Below are 20,222 nucleotides of genomic sequence, written 5' to 3'. Positions count from 1 at the left end.
ATAAATTTGAATTTTTTGTGATAATTCCTCAATTGATCTTTTCCTACATGTGCTTCTACTAAAGCAAAGGGTCGCAGGACTTTGAAAAATTTTTGATGGAGTTGGTGTCATAATAACACCTATTTATTATTGTTTTATCGTAAAGATTACGCTAATATAAGCATGTTTTATATTAACAACTTTTCTCTAAAATCAAAAATGGCCGAGATATTCGCCCTCAAAGTTAGGTTAGGTTAGGTTTCTTAAAAAAAAAAAACTACACAGAAATAGGAGCCCCGCGAAGCGGGGCACCGTCGATGCGCAAAAAAAAATTTTTCACTTTGGATCAAAAATTTTATAAGTCCTTACTTTACGCCCCCTTTGCTTTAGGCGGACCGCTTCTAAGTTCTAATCATATAATCATTTATATGGAGGCAAAAATAAAACAAAATATGACTTTCAATCACTTTATTGAGTTACATAATACAATGTTATACAGTATTTCATACAATCCTTTACATGGAACTTTTTAAAATGCTTAAACAAAACACTGCTTACAAAATGGACAATCGCAAACCGCGTATCTACACGCAAATAATTGAGATTGGCAGTAAAAAGTAGAAAATAGAAAATATTCGATAGGAAAACTAAATATACCCACACTAAAATTAAAGAGAATATTTTAATACAATTTTGAGTTTTATTTTACCACCAAAACATAAAAAGTGAGAACTATAAACAATAGGGCCAATGTATTTGACAAAAAATATAAAAAAGGTAAAAATAAATTTGAATACAATGCAATATTATATGCTTAAAATAATCGTTGAGTATCACACATTTACATAACATATACTTTCTCGACACGTTTCATGCAGAATACCTCCTTCGTCTTGGGGCAGATTATTGAGCCGTGTTCCTTCATCATTTCTTTGAGCGCCTGTTGAAATAAATTAGCAGATAAATATATTTTTGAAGTGAAACTTCTTTATCGGGGTTGGAAAAAAATTTAGTGTAACATTTTTTCGTTACGCGTGACATTTTTCCGTTACGCGCCATCTTTTTCGTATCCCTACCACGCGTGATTCGTAAAGTAAATTATTTTTTGAAAAATAAGGTCATAAGTAAATAAGTTTCACTTCTTACGTGTGTACACTAGTACACTCACACATTTTTATTTTTTTTTTAAGTTGGTTTTATTTTTTGATCATCTTAGGGAGGATTTAAGTCACAAATCAACAACAAGATAGTAAATAATTATTAGGCAACTTATAAAGATGAATTTAAATTCAGGTTGATTGTGTTGTATGGACTAAGAAATTTTAAAAGAAAGTAATTATTAATATTTTTCCTGATTCATCCCGTTAGAAGCGATTTACTGAATCGATGGAAGTTTGTATGTGTATGCGTACTGTATAATATGTGTGGGGGTGTGTACTGTATGTTAGTCTAAGGTTAGTGCATCCACAGCAGGATTAGTGCATTCACAGTTTTTTTTTTTATAAAACCAAACTTTTATATATATTTATAATTACGAGAATATATATCGACTAGGTTGCCAGTCAAACGGCAACCGTGTTTTTTTAGAATCTTTATATGATTTGCCATGATGTCGACTACATTTTATATATGTAAATAACAAGTGAACGAAAGGTTTTCCGAAAAATCAATTAGAAAAAATTTAATTATAAATGCTTGCGGCCAAATTTTGACTGGAAACTCAGTCGATTTAATATATTCTCCTAATTATAAATATACCTACATAAAAATTTTATTTTAGCAACAAAAAAACTATGAACGCACTAATCCTGTGGTGGGATCTTATTATACTACATAATATGTATGTGTTTACTGCATATGTATGTGAGAGTACTGATTGTGTAAGAGTACTGTAACATGTATAAACATACAATATGTTACAGTACTAACTACTACAATAGTCTTACTACAGTAAGAATACTATGTGTGTGTGAGAGAGTAATACATGCATTTGTGAGTACTGAATGTATGTGATATTTCTATTCATGTATACGTACACTGTTCGTGTGTGCTATTTTATGTTTGACAGTGTACTGTAAATGTGAATGCACTCTATGAGTGAGAGTACTATGTGTGTGTGTGTACTGTATCTGTTGTATGTACTGTTTGTATGCATGTGTTCTGTGAATGCTGTGTGTGTGTACTGTATACATGTGTATGAGACTGTGAGTACTGTATGTGTGTACGCACCTTCTCGCCGTACACCTGGCCGTTGGGCAGCACCATGGGCTGGTTGTGCTCGTTGAGCGGCAGGCGCGTGATGCGGCACACGAGCCGCGAGTGCGAGCAGTGCGCGTGCGGCAGCGTGGCCGCCAGAGCATTCAGTGGCGGCTGGCATGCGGGACAGCCCGATACCTTGGACATATGAATGAATGAAAACTGTACACACCAAATTACAGACATTACATAAAAAAGAATACACATAAATTGCACAATGTGCGACCTTATGGCTACAGAGCCATCTCTTCCAGGTAACCCAACCAAGGAAAGTAATGACAAAACAACGAATACAGGTAGGTGGTGTATACTGAAGACATAATATAATAAATAAAAATAAATAAAAATCGTTTATTTCGAAACAATACATGAGTTCAAAACAATTTAGACACGACGATCGCCTCAACTAGGAGTATACCTGTGCTAGAGACGATCGACGCCTTCCTTTCCAGACTTAGCCAGTATTGTTTATTAATTTTTATAACAATCAAATGCATTTGATGAATGAATGAATGAATGCATATGTCGAAGCACGCGTTTTAATATCAAGTTTCATAGAGATCAATTGCAACGTATAATTGCATATTTCTATAACAGCTCGCCAAGTTTTAAAAATGTACACAATGAATGATTAAAAAAACTATTAGCAAAACACAATTTAGAAGACCACATTCTTTGAGTTCAATGAATTAATACCTATATGCAAACAACCTAACCTTAAACAGTAATCATATTATTATAATTAAGTATCTCATGTAAGTGACTTGTAATGTTTTAATGGCAATAAATGTCAAAACTTTTCTTTATTAAACTATTTTATATAGAAAAAAATTACCTTGGTGCTCTCGGAGTAGCATTGTGGAGTGTTCAACGCTGCAAGACCCAATTGTAATGTCACGGGTAAAGCGGGAAGACGCGCCGGGTGCAAGAGACGAGCGTGTTCCCAGCGGAACTGCGTAACTAGGGCTGTCCAACGTGAGGCGGCTAGCAGACGACGGTAGGGCTCCACTTCTGTAGGCATATAGATAGTGTGATCAAAGCCTAATTGTAATGTCATTGGGAGGGGGGGAAGGAAGGATAGAGGGGAAAGAAGGGGCAACGTGCAGCGTGTAGGTTAAACCTTACCAAAATAGGTAAGAATTTTAAACGTTCTTAAGAAGCTCTGTACAGTACAGGTGTACATAGAACTACTCATGTGTTAAGACAACAGTAAAACTACACCTATAGGAACAAAGTAAAGAAAAATAAAAGCCTAGATAAAAATATAAGACTTAGTTGCGGTCATCCCAAATGATCCGTCTCGAAGGAACATCCCATTTATCCACGTCTATTGTCAACAGTAAGGTCCTATTTCTGTGAGCGTAATATAACAATACTATGCGAGGCGAAGTTAACATAAGTTATCCGTCTCGAAGGACCATAACTAAAAAAATAATAATTTTAAAACTAATCACTTTTATTTGTTTCTACAATTACTCATCAAATCACTAAAAAAACATCGATATAATAAACCAAAATTAACCATACCTGTATCCTTGGGAAAAGCGAGCATGCCCATGCAATGCTGTATGTCCTCCAACTGCCCGTCCTCGTATGTAGAGAAGTGCTTCTTAGCGTAGCGCACCGCTTCGAGACGTTTGTCTTCACGTACTAGCTCTATAAACTCCTGTTAAAAAAAATGTATCATGTAATCTTCTTATACATATGTATATAAAAATGAATCGCAAAATGTGTTGGTAAGCGCATAACTCGAGAACGGGTGGACCGATTTGGATAATTCTTTTTTTGTTATATTCCTTGAAGTACGAGGATGGTTCCTATGTAGAGAAAACGTAAATATGTACCACGGGCGAAGTCGGGGCGGACCGCTAGTTACTAAATAAATACGGTAGATTGATTTCTATAACAATATGATACATTTTAATAGCAGTGGCTTAATATCCGTCAAATAAAAACTGGTATTTTTCTTTTTAACAATTCATTGTGCGCGTATTTTCAACAGCGATTGTTATCTCCATCACTGGTCCTTCGAGCCGGATCAGTAAGATCGTCTGATCCGACTCGAAGGACCAATAATTGAATAAGCTACTCACTAGAACCTCTTATTTCTATGAAAAAAAAAACATTATTATACGCATTTGATTCACTCCAAATTTTAAAAAAATCCGATAGATGGCTCTGTAGTAAATATATTAAATTTTCCAGGTGATAAAATGATTATTGTGTGGAGTTGTACGTCAGTAGGTCATCACTTGTGTATATATGTGTGTGTGTGTGTGTGTGTGTGTGTGTGTGCGCTCACCTGCAGGCGCGTGTCGAACTCCATGGTGGAGCCGAGCTTGCGCAGCTTGGAGCGGTTATCAGCCCTCCACTATGTGTGTGTGCTCATTGTGTGTGTGTGTGCTTGCTGTGTGTAAGTGTGTGTGTTCTCACGTGTTGTGTGTGTGTGTGTGTGTGCGCTCACCTGCAGGCGCGTGTCGAACTCCATGGTGGAGCCGAGCTTGCGCAGCTTGGAGCGGTTGTCAGCACACCACTATGTGTGTGTGCTCATTGTGTGTGTGTGCTTGCTGTGTGTAAGTGTGTGTGTTCTCACGTGTTGTGTGTGTGTGTGTGTGTGCGCTCACCTGCAGGCGCGTGTCGAACTCCATGGTGGAGCCGAGCTTGCGCAGCTTGGAGCGGTTGTCAGCACACCACTATGTGTGTGTGCTCATTGTGTGTGTGTGCTTGCTGTGTGTAAGTGTGTGTGTTCTCACGTGTTGTGTGTGTGTGTGTGTGTGCGCTCACCTGCAGGCGCGTGTCGAACTCCATGGTGGAGCCGAGCTTGCGCAGCTTGGAGCGGTTGTCAGCACACCACTATGTGTGTGTGCTCATTGTGTGTGTGTGCTTGCTGTGTGTAAGTGTGTGTGTTCTCACGTGTTGTGTGTGTGTGTGTGTGTGCGCTCACCTGCAGGCGCGTGTCGAACTCCATGGTGGAGCCGAGCTTGCGCAGCTTGGAGCGGTTGTCAGCACACCACTATGTGTGTGTGCTCATTGTGTGTGTGTGCTTGCTGTGTGTAAGTGTGTGTGTTCTCACGTGTTGTGTGTGTGTGTGTGTGTGCGCTCACCTGCAGGCGCGTGTCGAACTCCATGGTGGAGCCGAGCTTGCGCAGCTTGGAGCGGTTGTCAGCACACCACTATGTGTGTGTGCTCATTGTGTGTGTGTGCTTGCTGTGTGTAAGTGTGTGTGTTCTCACGTGTTGTGTGTGTGTGTGTGTGTGCGCTCACCTGCAGGCGCGTGTCGAACTCCATGGTGGAGCCGAGCTTGCGCAGCTTGGAGCGGTTATCAGCGCACCACTGCAGGCAGCGCGCCGTGCGCCGCGCCGCTAACTCGCGCTCCACCGCAGCGCCCGCCGCGTATATCTCTGATGACGTTTAACAAGTTTGTAGGGCAGTACTATTTATTAAAGTGACTTACTTACACAACATCATGCACACACACAGAATAAATATTCGCGCGCAATGCCCACCGTCCACGCACACATCCACACGCGCACACATACAAATATTCGCATACATCATCCCTGCAACATCGACACACACACACACACAAACATTTTCACGCAAAAACGTGCCCTCATAAACGTCCAACATAAACATACACACACACATACATTCATTATACATAGACACATATTTGCATACAATGCTCCCCCACATACACATTAATTAATTTTACTTAGATTTGTGTGATGAATGGTGATTCAGATTACAAGTCAAGAAATACATGCAGTATGTATATAATATAATTACACGGATTTTAGAAAGGCGTTTGATAAAGTGGATCACTTGCTGATATATAAAAAAATGTCAAAGATTTTTTGGTTATGGAATTGGAATTAATTGGTTTTCATAGGCTAATATGACAGTGGTTTGCAACTACTTAATTTAAGCAAATAGAATGAAATAAGTAATGGTTAATTATTATTATTACAAACCACATCCCTTCCCTACTTCGGGAGTTCCCCAGGGTTCACACTTTGGGCTTATATTGTAGAGTAACGAAAATAAAGCTTCTCATGTTAACAGAAAATTGTAAAATTGTACCTATAAAGTTAATGTTAATTACGTTCGATTAAATATTTGCTATCCAATAGCATTAGGCGTAAAGCATTTTAAATGTTACAGGAAATGTCAGTAAAACTTCTAAGATATTGTACTCAATATCATGGATAGAATGTATCACATACTGTATTGAAGCTAAGCAAATAATATATTATTGAGATAACATAGTCTTGTTGTATTTTCGAAACAATATATTTGAAAAAAATATCGTTTTTTCTAAATCTATCATTAATTTGGAACCATTTTATTATTAACCATTTGGTAAAAAGGAATGAGTCAACAACATTAAATAAATAAATAAAACTGTCTGAACATTTAGAACAATGATTAAAGGCCCAAAATGATAACTTTCCGTAACAGGACAGGCCCACCGCCCAATGCACTAAATTATACGACTTACCAACATTAGTCAAATCTTTGAGATTCCGAGTTTCGGCTAATTTAGCGGCCGAGTCATAATATCCATTGCGTAGAAAGTAATCCACTATCATTCTGTCCAAGCGCACTTTACGCCACTGAGTCATTGCGGTCTGTAAAAAAACAATTAATTAAATCAACAAATTTCACCTTGTATAGGGCGGAATAATTACACATGTCTCTCTTATGTATGAATAAATTATTTATTAATTTTTCTATACATTAGCTGTATATGAAAAGCTGCAATAGACATTACATCTACACTTATGTATATTAAACAGATATGTGTACTTTAGTACATGTAAGGCTGGTTGCAGAGCTTGACCGACCATCAGTGCGTACGTCAGTCGCGCTTGTCATATGTATGGAAATTCATAAAACCGTTCATAGCTAGACCGACCATACGCACGCGTATTGTCATGCGCATTAGTGTCATAGTCATACAATTGTTGATGCGTATCGTCAGGACCGACGGTGCGCACTGACGGTCGGTCAAGCTCTGCAACCAGCCTAACAAATAAACTCAAAAACAATCCAAAATTATTTAACTGTAACAAACTACTTTATACACTACTAGATTTCCGCCCGCGGCTTCGCCCGTGTTTTCAAAGGAAAACCCGCATAGTTCCCGTTCCCGTGGGATTTCCGGGATAAAACCTATCCTATGTGTTAATCCAAGTTACCCTCTATAATATGTATGTTAAATTTCATTGTAATCGGTTCAATAGAATTTGCGTGAAAGAGTAACAAACACACACATACACATCCTCACAAACTTTCGCATTTATAATATTAGTAGGACATTCTTAATACCAAGAAATATTTAAAAATTTTATCCCTCGAGTCAACCCAGGCAAAGTCGTGGCAAGCTATAATAAGGATTTGACAACATTACCTTATTCTGTGAACTATTAGGTTCAGCGATAGCCTCCGCCTGCTCCTTCAAGTGTTCGAGACGTTTCTTGCAGACAAACGCTGCTTGCACCTCCTCGGTTATCGCGTCTGAAGCTTTCCTCTTCATTGTTGTTAGTTTCTCGACCTAGAAGTGGTTTTGGTGTGTGTTATTTAGTATCAAAACTAAAAGAAATTACTTTTTAATAATAAGTTATTCAGACAGTGGATTTGCTTTCATTGGCAAGTACAAAATTTAAGTAAGATTTCTAGACCTTCCATATTATGATTCATAATACTTTGAATGCATAAGCAAATGCAATAAACACAAAAGTTAATAACTCAGGCCCCGGAACCACAGACACAATAGAAAATCTATTGTGTCTGGGACCGATCGGGCCGCTTTGGGCTCAATGGGTTAATGAATCTGTAATCAAAACAAAATATTAATAAACTATTTTATGACAATGCAAAAATGCTTCTGGAAGAAGTCTCATTCTCTTGCTTTGCTCATAGCGATCAAAGAGCTTACCATGCCACCAAGTAAAGTGTTGATTTCACCAGCTGTCGAGCCGTTTTTGACAGCTGTATCCAGATCACCGACCGCAGCCACAACCTGCCTCGCTTCCACGTCAAACACGCGCTGGGCGTTACGATACTTCTTGTTGAAGACCTCGTAAGGCACCTGAGGAATTCAGTTTAATATATTTAGAAAGTTATTAGAAAAGTAATAATTATATTTTATCAACTATAACGGAAATTTAAAAGAAATTAACGCCACAAATGTGCAAACTGGATAAATTTAGATGTGAAAGGCAGCATTCCTGGAAAAAAGTCAGCTATTGAGAACCTCCTCATTTTTGAAGTTGATTGAAAAAAAGGAAAAAGTTATGCCAATACTAAAAGTCAATACATCTTGAATAAGCCAAATGGAATAAGCCTTTGCTAAATGCTACACAAAATATTTTAAAACATCACTGATTGTCAGGTTAATCTGGTGACTAAGGTTTAAAATAGTAGCAGACAAAAATAAAATAAACATACTCCTAATGAAGAGATTGAATTTCTACGGTCAATTTAGTCTTAAGCCAACCATGCAGGAGATAGAATTTTGAGAGTAACAACACTTTTTAAACTTTACTGATACATAATTTATTAGACTATCATTTAATGAACTCTAAGGAAAAGGGATAAGGATTGTTAGTATCCAGTGTATGTAGCAATGATAAGTGTAAGTGCTGATTTACACAGGGTCAGTAGACAAGTCAGTCGCGTCAGTGTTTACTTAGACTTCAAGCCTCTGTACTGACTTCAAATCTGTTTACACAGGGTTTTTTTTCGGGTCAGCACTGATTTGCCTCGAATTTGTAGTCAGTTACTGACCCTGTGTAAATCAGCACAGCTACAAATTTGTATTTTAAAATATAGACACAATTGCATAGTTACTAATTAATACAGCTCAATAAATAATGATTAAAACTGGACCTTGACAATATCTTAACTTATCGGAATCAAATTGAAAAAAAGAAATAAAATATACCTAGGTACCTAAGAATCCCACAAAAATTGTTTTTATAGGCAACTTAATTTTATTACAATTTGCTTTTCCACAAATGAAATCAGATGTAAATTATTAGTGTGAATTTCGAAACAAAATTTACTTTTCTCGAAGTACCTACCTAAGTAACTTATACACTACTTTCTGACCTCCATCACTGTATTAGTTCAAAGAAATTTGACATTAGAAATAAAATTATTTTAACTTACCTTCAATGTAGGATGTTCCAAAGATTTTATTTCATTCATTGTTGTTTTTCTTTCAGGCCTTCAAGTAAACTTGCGACGGTAATCTGTGATAATACAAAAATGATGGAAGATGTACACTACGCAATGAAAACAAAACTCAGCTGTTCACTTACATGAATAGCAGAAAAAAAAACACGTTATTTCTACCAACTATAAATTACTGTAAACAGCATTTAGGAACAATCGTATTGTGTAATATATAAAATAGTTATATTGTATCACTATTTTTATTTCAAAATAATGTGTTACAAAGAATAAACTATAATTTTATTACGTATTGAAATTGAATGAATTGGATACTGTGTTTACCATTACCAAATTTTATGTTCAATATTTAGGCCTCGTCTACACCGTTATCGTTAATTTTTACATGTAAAATAATCACAAAATAATTAAAAATTCTTTATGGATCTGTAGTATAAGATAAAATCTGTTTATTACTAAGGTTTATTACAACAAAATATTTATTATTTAAGAGAAACGGCAATTTTATTTATTGCATAGCATTTACACATCTTGTTAAATTGTAACACTTTGTTGAATATAACTAGCACCACATCTAGCACATAGAATCACCATAGAATATTATGTTGTATTTTTATCTTAGATCATTACAATTAATGATCGAAGTATTTTATGTAAGAACCTGATAATAATAATTGTTTAAGCTAAAATAAGAGGATGGGACATTATGGGAAAAGGAAGTATAATTACGAATAATAATTCATGGAATGTAAACGAATAGTAGAAAATATTTAGTTTTTTAAGTTTAGTAGTTTTTAAGTTTAGTTAGTTATTATTGTATATAAATAATTTATCGTGTGAAAGCTTAAATTCACTGCTTTATACTATATTAATTATCTCAGCTTTCGCTTTATAAATTATTATTTGTATAGTTTTGTTTTAATCAATAGAGTTAAAAATGTATAATTATATCGACACTGATAAATTAAGTGAGCAGTGTAAACTATACCTAATAAACTCATAAGTTGTCTACATATCCATAACTTTAGTTATCTGTTGTAATTCAACGTTTATTATCTGTGTAAAATCGGCGCGTCAGCGGTCAGCGCGTCACATTTCATGAATCCGCCATTTTGTACGTAGCTAGCGGCAATTGAGGGTTCGCTTTCCCGGTTATGTGTTGATTGCGTGAAAAAACTGAAAACTTCTTCCGATTGACTTTGCAAACTGACTTTCTGCTGAATTGACATTATATAGTGTAATATATTTGCAGCTGTACCTAGTGCTTTCGTGAATAGTGAGTGTCGAGTAATTGGAGCGCGTGGCTGGTTGTGACTCTTTGTTGTTGGATTCTGCGTATATACGGTAAGTTTAGTTTAAGAAATGCCACTTTGGATACATTTTCATTGTGACAAAGTTGATTATAGTGTTTCGTGTTAGTTGCGAGCTACACATGAATTGTAATTAGCGACAATGCGGTAGCGTCAGTCTGATGAATTAACGCTTGTGGCAGGCGCGTTCTACGCTGGGGTCTTAGCTCGCAGTGTTCAGTAATGGCTGTCGCTTTGAAACGTACCAGTTACGACGCCACGCGTATTGGAATCAAGTTCGGACAATAGTTCAATGAATGTTTCTAGAACTTATTGCTATGAACTTTCAAGGTGCACGCGGTCGTCATAGGCGGACCACAGATAGCTGACCTAGTTAATGTAGAAAGTTGATGCGTTAATGATGCAAATAATTACTTTTTTTTGTTAGGTACCAATGTAGAGTATCAGGGTAATTTTTGATGAAAGTAAATTTATTCAGTTTCGCCTTGTTTTATTTTCAGTCTCACCTATTTTCATATGTTATGTTAAAACATTTTAATTTCACTGTTATGCTAGTTACTCACTTGAATAGTAAATTAATTTTTTGTCAAATATTTTATCGTTATAAATATTATATTATTATCGTTATAAAGTGAAAATTGCAATCATAAATAAAAAAATTGTAAATAAAGTTATTAAATAATAACAAAAAACTGTAATTTGTACCTAAATATATGAAAAAAAAAAGTGTTATTTTCATGCATTGTAATGTGATAAAGTAGAAAGATATTTGGAACAATATACAAAGAAACAAAAGTACACATTTTCTAAAACACAATATAGCATAGTAAACCACAACAAAAAAATTAATTAAAAAACTCTAATATGGTTTGTCTAAAACATCACAAACATTGGTTATAATCCACGGTAATAATTCAACTTTGAATAGAACACTGTCCCTTAGCAAAGTGTAATTACAAACTTCTTGTTCAACTAACTTTGATTCAGGTAAAAGTTTGAATGAAATTCATTTCAAAGTTTCACCTTTCATTATTTACCTATAAAAGAGCCCGTGTTTGTTTCAACTTGCCAGGTTAGTTCAAAATTCTTTAACTTTTATTAATTTATCTCATTGCTTTATGAAATAAACAATTTGGAATTTTGAAGACCTACACAATGCGGAGTTTGCCAGAGTTTTGTTCAAATGAAAATTCATTAAGTTGCAACTTTTTGTATTTCTTTGACAATTGTGAAGTTTTGTTTGTTGTTTGAACGATGGCCATTATTAATGATTCTAAGAACTTGAGAGAAGTAAACATTTTAGATTGCAATTTAAAATTTTATGATACACAGGCTATTACAATACTTCCAAGTTATAAAATTTAATATCAATATTTACTTAAGATATGAAAAAAATATAAGCGGGAATTTTAGAACAATTCACTGTGAAACAATCGTCTGACCTTTAGTTTTATCCCAAGAACTTTCTCTCAAGTAACCAATACTGAATTTGGAACATAGAGGAAATTACTTTGAAGGAAATTTAGACAATACAATGATTTACAATGCAACAGGTTGCATAATGTAAACAGTTAATTTTAAAAAATAAATTTATTGTCAGATTCATATGTACAGACTTTCTCTTGAGACATCATGGAAAATACCCATTGCATTCATTATGCACAAGTATTACCTATTTTACCTTATCTATTCTATTGTGTGTGTATAAACGATTACATATACGAAACATAACGTCGGATGTTTTTATGCACATAGCGCGATTCGTCGCTTTCTGCATAGCAACACATTCAACCTATTATGACACAAGCAGTTTGTTTTGTACTGTAATTCTCACAATGCCTTATCATATAAATGTAGTGTCATTATAGATTATTTTATAATACATATTAATGTATCTTACAAGTTACATCGTTCTCTAATGCCTTCGTATCAGTTGTTGAAGAGTAGGTAGGTATCTTATTACTGTAATAATACACAGGGCTATCTGCCTTTAAAATTCTAAATTTATCTACCGAAACATCACACGGACAGATACACGCGTACTTTCGCATTTATACATATAATTCATACGCTTTTGTTGTGACAAAGTACTTTCTACTTTGTTATGTAATTTCTTCCGTTTGATTTTGATGCGATTACCTCACTTTCAGAAAATGTTTCGGATGCACTGGTTAATAGGTGTAGTGATATTATGAATAAATAAGTCGATAATGTAACCTTCACAACCTGCAAGCGCATTTTTTCTGATAAATTTTCTTTCAGAATTATATCGTATCGAATGTGTATCGTAACTGAATAATCTACTGCAAAATTTCACACTTAGTATCTGAACTAAGTTACAGTAACTATAAAACTATTAGGTTTTAAAATGTACATTCAATTACCATACAAACAAATACATAAATATCAAGATGACATCGGACTTTACCATATTACTATCGATATTAAGTTATGTAACTCTCATTTCATCGTTATCATAAAAGAGTCGTATAAATGACGTCATGTTTGCGCATGTTATAACGCGGCATTGTTGTATTTCAAATTAAAAGCATTACAAGATTATTTTTGCCAGCGTTTCATTATATTTTTGCAGACTGACTGACCTAAATTATTTTTAATTAACGACAACCATACGCTGTCGGTTTTTGTTCATTCGTAAGCATAGACATTGTTCACGTTGCCGACGAATGTTGACACAAAAATAACACAATTAGACAATGAGCGTATAAAAACGACACTAACAAAACTTGTTAACCTTCGACAATATTAAATTCTGTACTAAGAAGGCTTTAATATTAAATGTGACTAAGCAATGAATGGCGAAATATTAATCAAGTTTGTAAAGTAAATCAATTTAGTACCTATTTACTTACTTTGAAGTCGCAATAGAAATATTGAAAAGTGTTTGAAATTAAAGAATATTCATAATTATGTTTTCTTAAACTTAAATATAAATTATTGATGAATATTTAATGATTAGAAATGTGCTAAAAATAATGATCTTTTTTATACCTTAAAGCGTACCGTTTTCAGTATAGGTACTTTATGTAGGTTTCAATTAATATTTGCACTAAAATAACATTATAAACTGTTAGCATTTTTAATACTCGATCGGCACATTTTATCACAGCAAGCGGTATTAAATGACAGTGACCATGGCCAAATTAACGAAATATAACCATTTGTATGCGTATTATTTATTACGCAAAACAAACTAGATTTTTGAAACACGTTACGTTTGAAACGTAATGTAGAACACGCAAGATGGTTATTTATATAAGCGTTATTTTATGCTTATGAAGCCTTCTTCATTATAAACTCCTATGTTATATATATTTATATATTAATAGTATATATATATATATATATTAATAGTATTTTTTGATAGTAGAGTTAAAACGAAGTCACTATCTTTATCTGGTTTGTTAATAACATGGTGCCATCATGCCAGGACAGGTGAAACGAGTTAATGTTTACTCGTTATAACGTATTTTCCTTTTGTGTTCTTACTTCTAATTACATAGATGTTATCTTACAACTTTAAGGATATTGTAGCGAGGCCATTGCGGTTATGATTCAGAATAACCGTTTCAAGTTATCTTTAATTCATTTATATTAATAAGCAAGGACGAGAGCGCCTCATTTGCATGGCGTGTGTAAAAAGATTTTTACTTTTATCGCAAGATGAAATCCACAACGTTATTTTGTACTGAAACGTCTTTAAAAGGTCATAACGCTTTAACGGGCTTACATAACGACGCTCTATTCGCACGACACGTCTCAGTAAATAGCACTCGTATGCAGAGACCACATCCGCTCCGTCCACACACACAGGCGCGCACACAGGCACACGGCCGTGTGAATCGCACACACCGAGGTCAACTCGCCGGGCCGGCTTGATCGACTATCGATTGTAGTTTTATATACGCGGTACGCCCACTACTTTGTCTTTATCTCGTTTCAAAAGTGATCACCTCCACACTCTGCAAAAAGTGCCTCCACGCTTTTAGTACCTGCATCAGCGCAAGCCATAAAAATTACACGATATAAGTACATAGTAATAAAGTGAGAAATAAAAATTAAGATAACGCTTTTAAAGATAACTTTTTAACATGTACGATAAGATAGTACAAACACGTAACACACCTAATTTGATACCTAAAATTCGCGCTTCTTCAAATGCAAAGTGTGCTACGTGGCGTAACTTTCTTCGTCACGAATTGGATATAAAACGGTCGCTGACAATATATGCGCATACATAACTCACTCGGATACAACACCGCGTTTATTTTTTCGACAGTGAGGCTCGTTTTAAAGCAAATTGGACTCGTCTGTCACGCAGAGGGTTTTCCCCAGATGTTACTGTGCGGTTTATTTTTTTTCTATTTCGCTCGCTTCGTTACGATGAAATGTAGCGCCACTTGATAATGCCGTGTTTTTGAGTGGCGTTAATGTTGCCTGGTTTTTGGTTGTGAATTTTTCGATTCCACACTTTAATTTTCATAAAAAATGTACGCTCGGTAACAAGTGTTATCAGCGGAGCTGTTAGAGCAAAGTGCTTAACACGAGCAAATATCTACACGTATAAAACAAACTTGAACGGTCACGCTCCAATGAAATTGGTCGATATGAGAGCTATAATTTAAGTTACGTAATGTTGAATTGTTCCGCAGACTTCCACTTGGAGCGCAAACCGAGGGGTCCTTATCCACCCCTATCGTTGACCGAACTATTAAAAATGTAATTACAAATCGCCTTTGTGTGTAATTGTTAAATGAGCGGTAAATTTATTTTTGAAACTGGTTTCATAATACAGACTTGTGTAGGAGAATAATGTTCTTAAGAGATAAAATTATTAACAAGTTTTGATGTTAAATAATTATGTTATCTGTACTGAAAGTTTGAACGGTAAAATGACCAGTAAGCGTTATAAAATTGAACAAGCATCAGCACGTTTTACGACACGCCAGCGGCCGTTCGCGCTTAGTTGCCAGTTTTTTCAAGTTTGATTCTAGCCGGCAGTATAAAGGCCGATAACAAATGACGGTCATAGCGGAGCGGGCATGTAATAAAACACTCGAGTGTTATTGCTCAGCGATTCTGATGGCTGAAATACATAAAATTCCGGTTATAATGTCGCTTCAGCGAATATCAATGGCGCTTCCTTGAATTTACTACATATTTTAGATAGATATCTGCGGAAATGGTTCCTATTCGAATCAAAATGGGAAATGTTAAGCGGGGTAAATTTATATGGAAAAAGTTCTAGACGATTCGCTGCTGGCGGCGAGACGAGGTGGGTGTCTTTAGACAATTCTTTTGCGACAAATGACCAATTATTATAGCAATTTGTCTTTTGTAGAGTTCACCTTCATTAAAAATGTTATTGTACGCACGGTCATACAAGTACGTATGTAGACAAAGGGTAGGTGAACAATGGGTAATGTATTTCTGAGACAAAAGGGACGACTATGTAGGTACATACGTCCCAGGAGGAATGTTGAAGGGAAGCGATCCCAAGATTTGAGATACGACCTTGTTCCGTCCCCCCTCTAACTCATTTATCGACTGCTTTGTGCTCCCGAGTACCTACTATGTCTGTCATTTTGATATCGCGATGTGACCGGGAATCCAATTTCGGTGAAATATACAGTACATTGTTGTCAAAGTAATTGAATATACTATTGCCTATTTGTTTGCGATGTATCAATAAGTTTGATTTACATGAGAACTTGACGACAGTAATGCGGTGTGTGGGGACGTCAAAGCGTCTAATAAACAAAGGTATTTTATTATTTACGCCATAAATGCGATACAAAAACAGCCACATCTAGCGAGGAGACGGAATAGTAATTCGGAAACTTGCTCCCGAGAGACAAATATTAAAGCGAAGTTGTAAGCGCTTTTATTCCAGAAACTACCATGAGTAGTTTGGAACTTGTGCAAAGCTTCCAGTTCTTGCTAGTTTTCATTACTCTTGAGGGTAGTTTAACATGTGCTTTTGCTTAATAAAATCAACTATTACTTTGTCTGTAATCAATTTTGGTAATGTATTTATAAAGTTTGAATGTCGAATTTCAAATTGTATCCACATTTATCATATTATTCATTTTATTTATTGTTAATTCTGTGCAATAAAAATCAGGTTTGAAACGCTTACTTTAGAATAACTCACAATTCACATTTCGATTGTGTAAGTTTGCCCTACATTTTTCTAAAACTTGTTTTGGTGTTATAGTTTTTATGGTTTGTTATAGCATACACGTTGCACAATATGTGAGTCTATCGTATCAAGGTATCACGGGATATTTTTATTTATGAATTTTCAAGAAACTATTTATTTATACAAAAGTTAAATTACGACGAATTGCCCCAAGTTATACTGCGGTCGAATGTGACGCCTTAAGTCGTAGCTACATCAGATATTATCTTATTTTTTTCACAAAATCAATAGTAGCACTTATTATCTCGTAACATTATTAAATGGGAATGTTCTGTGTACACTTCGGTCTACGGAATGATAGCATATATTGGAAATAAATAAAGTATACTGGTAATATATTATCTCATTATATTTAATTGAATGTAGAATATATATATCAAAGTAAACGTAGCTAAGTGATGTGCAACGCAAATAGATGTAAAAATAAACATCTTCAAATGTTTTTATACAGGTTTTTTTGTTAGAAACTACCGTGTGTCCGGGTTGTATTGATGTGGTTTTGTATTTTAATATGTAACCATATATTTGAGAGTAACGACATAAAAAAATATATTGAACTAGTGGTCCGCCCCGGCTTCGCCCGTGGTACATAGTTCGCAATAAAAGGTAGCCTATGTCCTTTCTCGGGTATCAAAATATCTCCATACCAAATCTCATGCATATTGGTTCAGTAGTTTAGGCGTGATTGAGTAACAGACAGACAGACAGACAGAGTTACTTTCGCATTTATAATATTAGTATGGATAGTTAGATTGATATTGCAATTTTTATCAAAATATTGTTTAAAATTATTATTGTTTTAATTGTGGCATTTGAACAAACAATTAGTGTTGAAAATATTTTTATACCAGAATGTACAATACATAATAATATCTTCTACAATTATACTTTTTCTTCTACAAGTGCACTTTATCGGATTTAGATAGAATTGCTTTTACTGTGCCGTCGGTTTTTTGATAACATTTAATATTTAATTTAATATTTTCACTTCACATTTACATCAGTAATTTAGCTATTTGGAAAAGTATATTTATTTTTAAGCTTATTATACTGAATGTATAAATGTACTCATTATATAATTTAAATGCACACCTCGTTGGTAGTTTGCTGTTGATGGTGATAGCGTGAAAAATCAATTACTATAAGGAAACAGCTTGATTATAATTTATAACATAATGGTATTTTTATCAAACAAAAATCAGGAATTTGGTAGATTAAACAGATAGAAAACAAAATTAAATTCGTCATGTCTGACGCATCGATGCGTTGTCATTATCCAAATAACATAGGGGTTTTGTGGGTCCCCAACTGAGTTAAAGTTTCAACCAATATAATAATGTAATTTTAAAATGATACCAGAAACTTTGGGTCTCAGTAGTGAAACTAGAATTCTAATACAAAACTTTTTAACTAATTTAGACGTTTCTAAATGGTATAAAATATATAAATAAATTGTGTTACACTTGTGCCTATTCCTAGATTTAATCTTTGAGGAATCCTGAGCCGAAACCACAGCTAGCAGATGCAGTATCTTTGCGTCTGAATTTATTCCGTCGCAACCCATTCGCCGTTTTATGCCCGGCGTATTCTTTAATCTATTGTCTAGTAAAACTCGTGAATTATCGAACACGTATAGCGCAGGAACGGTGGCACGCGAATAATCCATTTAAGTGTGATCATTTGGTTGTTTATTGGCGTACGGTCGGCCGGCGATAAAGAAATTTATAGCTCAATTCGGCAAGAGCTGCACGGTTGGTATGCCTTTGTGTTGCCCCGTGCTGCGTCAGCGGTTTGTGCCCACACGGAGACATTGTTTTCTTGTTATTGTGTCTTTAGTAGCGGCATTTCGGGGGTATTATGCACGTGCTCAATTTAGTACCGTACTATAGATAGATGTGGAAGATTTTGAATACTTCAACTATCGATAGATGTGGATGATTATTGGGTAGTCCTAAATGAGACTAATCGTTTCGCTTTTTCAGTCTGTCGGCAGATTCCTTGAAGATAATTGTTGCCATTTATAAATGGCGCCAATTCATACAATCCATTTTATTAATCAGTCCCATTAGTGAAGACAATAAAAAGTTTTTGCGGGGTATTCTGTTATTCAATTTACTGTAATTATAAAAATTATGATCTTGAAATTTATAGCTTAATAATGTAAAAGAATGGCTCAGTACTCAATTGACAAATCTTAAAATGTTGTTTGTTATGGGTCACTTTTAAAGCAAGCTATAGGTACTGTAAACTAGTTTACATTCCATATCTAATTGTATTCACATTTCACACAAAATCAGCATTAGTTGTCCACCAGGTGTTACGTACACAAATAAAACATCACCTTTATAAATACAATGCTTTAGATACCATTCACAGAGGGGACAGGATGTAAATGGGTCGAGTTTTGTCAATGGTAATCCATGATTAGCTCGAACTATGACTAGTATTTCCTTGTGTTTTATTTTACGCGTGTATCACCTATGATATATAAAAGAGCTAGATACGTTACCCGCTCTCTATTTTGGCAAGAAAAAACTCAGGTAAGTGCCCGAGTTTCACTTAGTCACGCACCATTCAGCGTCGTGGCTGGACGTTCTTTTTGTATTTTAATCGGCAGTTGTTATTACGAAGTACATGAGTGAGACATGTATTATGTCTCGTGCGTGAGAGTGAAAGAGAGAACAACTGTATTGGTGATAATGCGTTAGTAAGTAGGTATGTATTAATTACGCTGTTTTTTAGTGCAATGATGTTGGCGTATGCCGCGTCTACTAGTATAATAGGTCATTGTGTATCACGGTGCATTTAGACCAAACGAACATAGAGCTAGAACAAGATTATTCTTTTGTGATATTTTCGTGTAAACGAAAACTCATATTAAGTGTTGTTCAGTATTAGAACATTGCATAGAATCTTTACGAACGCACTTAGAACAACGAAAGAATGCTCTACGCATGTTTACACTAAAATAATTTGACATAGTGTGGTCAGAATGAGCATTATCTCGTCATTTTTTTTAAATTAAAGACTTCAACGGATTTAAAACGCAATTTATTCATTGTATTAGTAAGTAGTAACCCGACGTTTCGCACACTTTACAGCAACTGTGGTCTCCTCGTGACCGTCTTTAATATCTTACTAAAATAACGGCTAACTAACGATCCGCCAACGCCGTGTAGCGTGCTCGTTAATGTTGTTACAATCGAACAAATGAATTGGATAACGATTATAGATGATCATTAGCAACGGTCGAA

The 20,222-nt window shown here is 35.1% G+C and overlaps 2 protein-coding genes across 3 annotated transcripts in view; one reads left to right on the top strand and one right to left on the bottom strand.

Moving 5' to 3' along the window:
- Positions 1-432: 432 nt before the first annotated feature.
- On the bottom strand, positions 433-9,764 carry LOC123702819 (E3 ubiquitin-protein transferase MAEA). Its single transcript, XM_045650622.1, has 9 exons — positions 9,412-9,764; positions 8,177-8,329; positions 7,649-7,792; positions 6,737-6,866; positions 5,500-5,636; positions 3,763-3,901; positions 3,071-3,246; positions 2,209-2,373; positions 433-919 (listed from the first exon to the last, which is right to left on the bottom strand). Exons 1-9 carry the CDS (start codon positions 9,448-9,450, stop codon positions 821-823), a joined length of 1,182 nt encoding a protein of 393 aa, XP_045506578.1. The 5' UTR covers positions 9,451-9,764; the 3' UTR covers positions 433-820.
- Positions 9,765-10,523: 759 nt separating this feature from the next.
- LOC123702976 (C-terminal-binding protein) overlaps positions 10,524-20,222 on the top strand; it is a 115,255-nt gene continuing 105,556 nt past the window's right edge. For both annotated transcript variants that reach the window (XM_045650845.1, XM_045650843.1), the window contains exon 1: positions 10,524-10,779. The gene's annotated coding sequence lies outside the window, so the exon portion shown is untranslated. The remainder of the gene's footprint in view (positions 10,780-20,222) is intronic.

Source organism: Colias croceus, chromosome 24, assembly GCF_905220415.1.
Source record: "Colias croceus chromosome 24, ilColCroc2.1".
NCBI lineage: Eukaryota > Metazoa > Arthropoda > Insecta > Lepidoptera > Pieridae > Colias > Colias croceus.
This window is presented reverse-complemented; position numbering and strand designations above follow the sequence as displayed.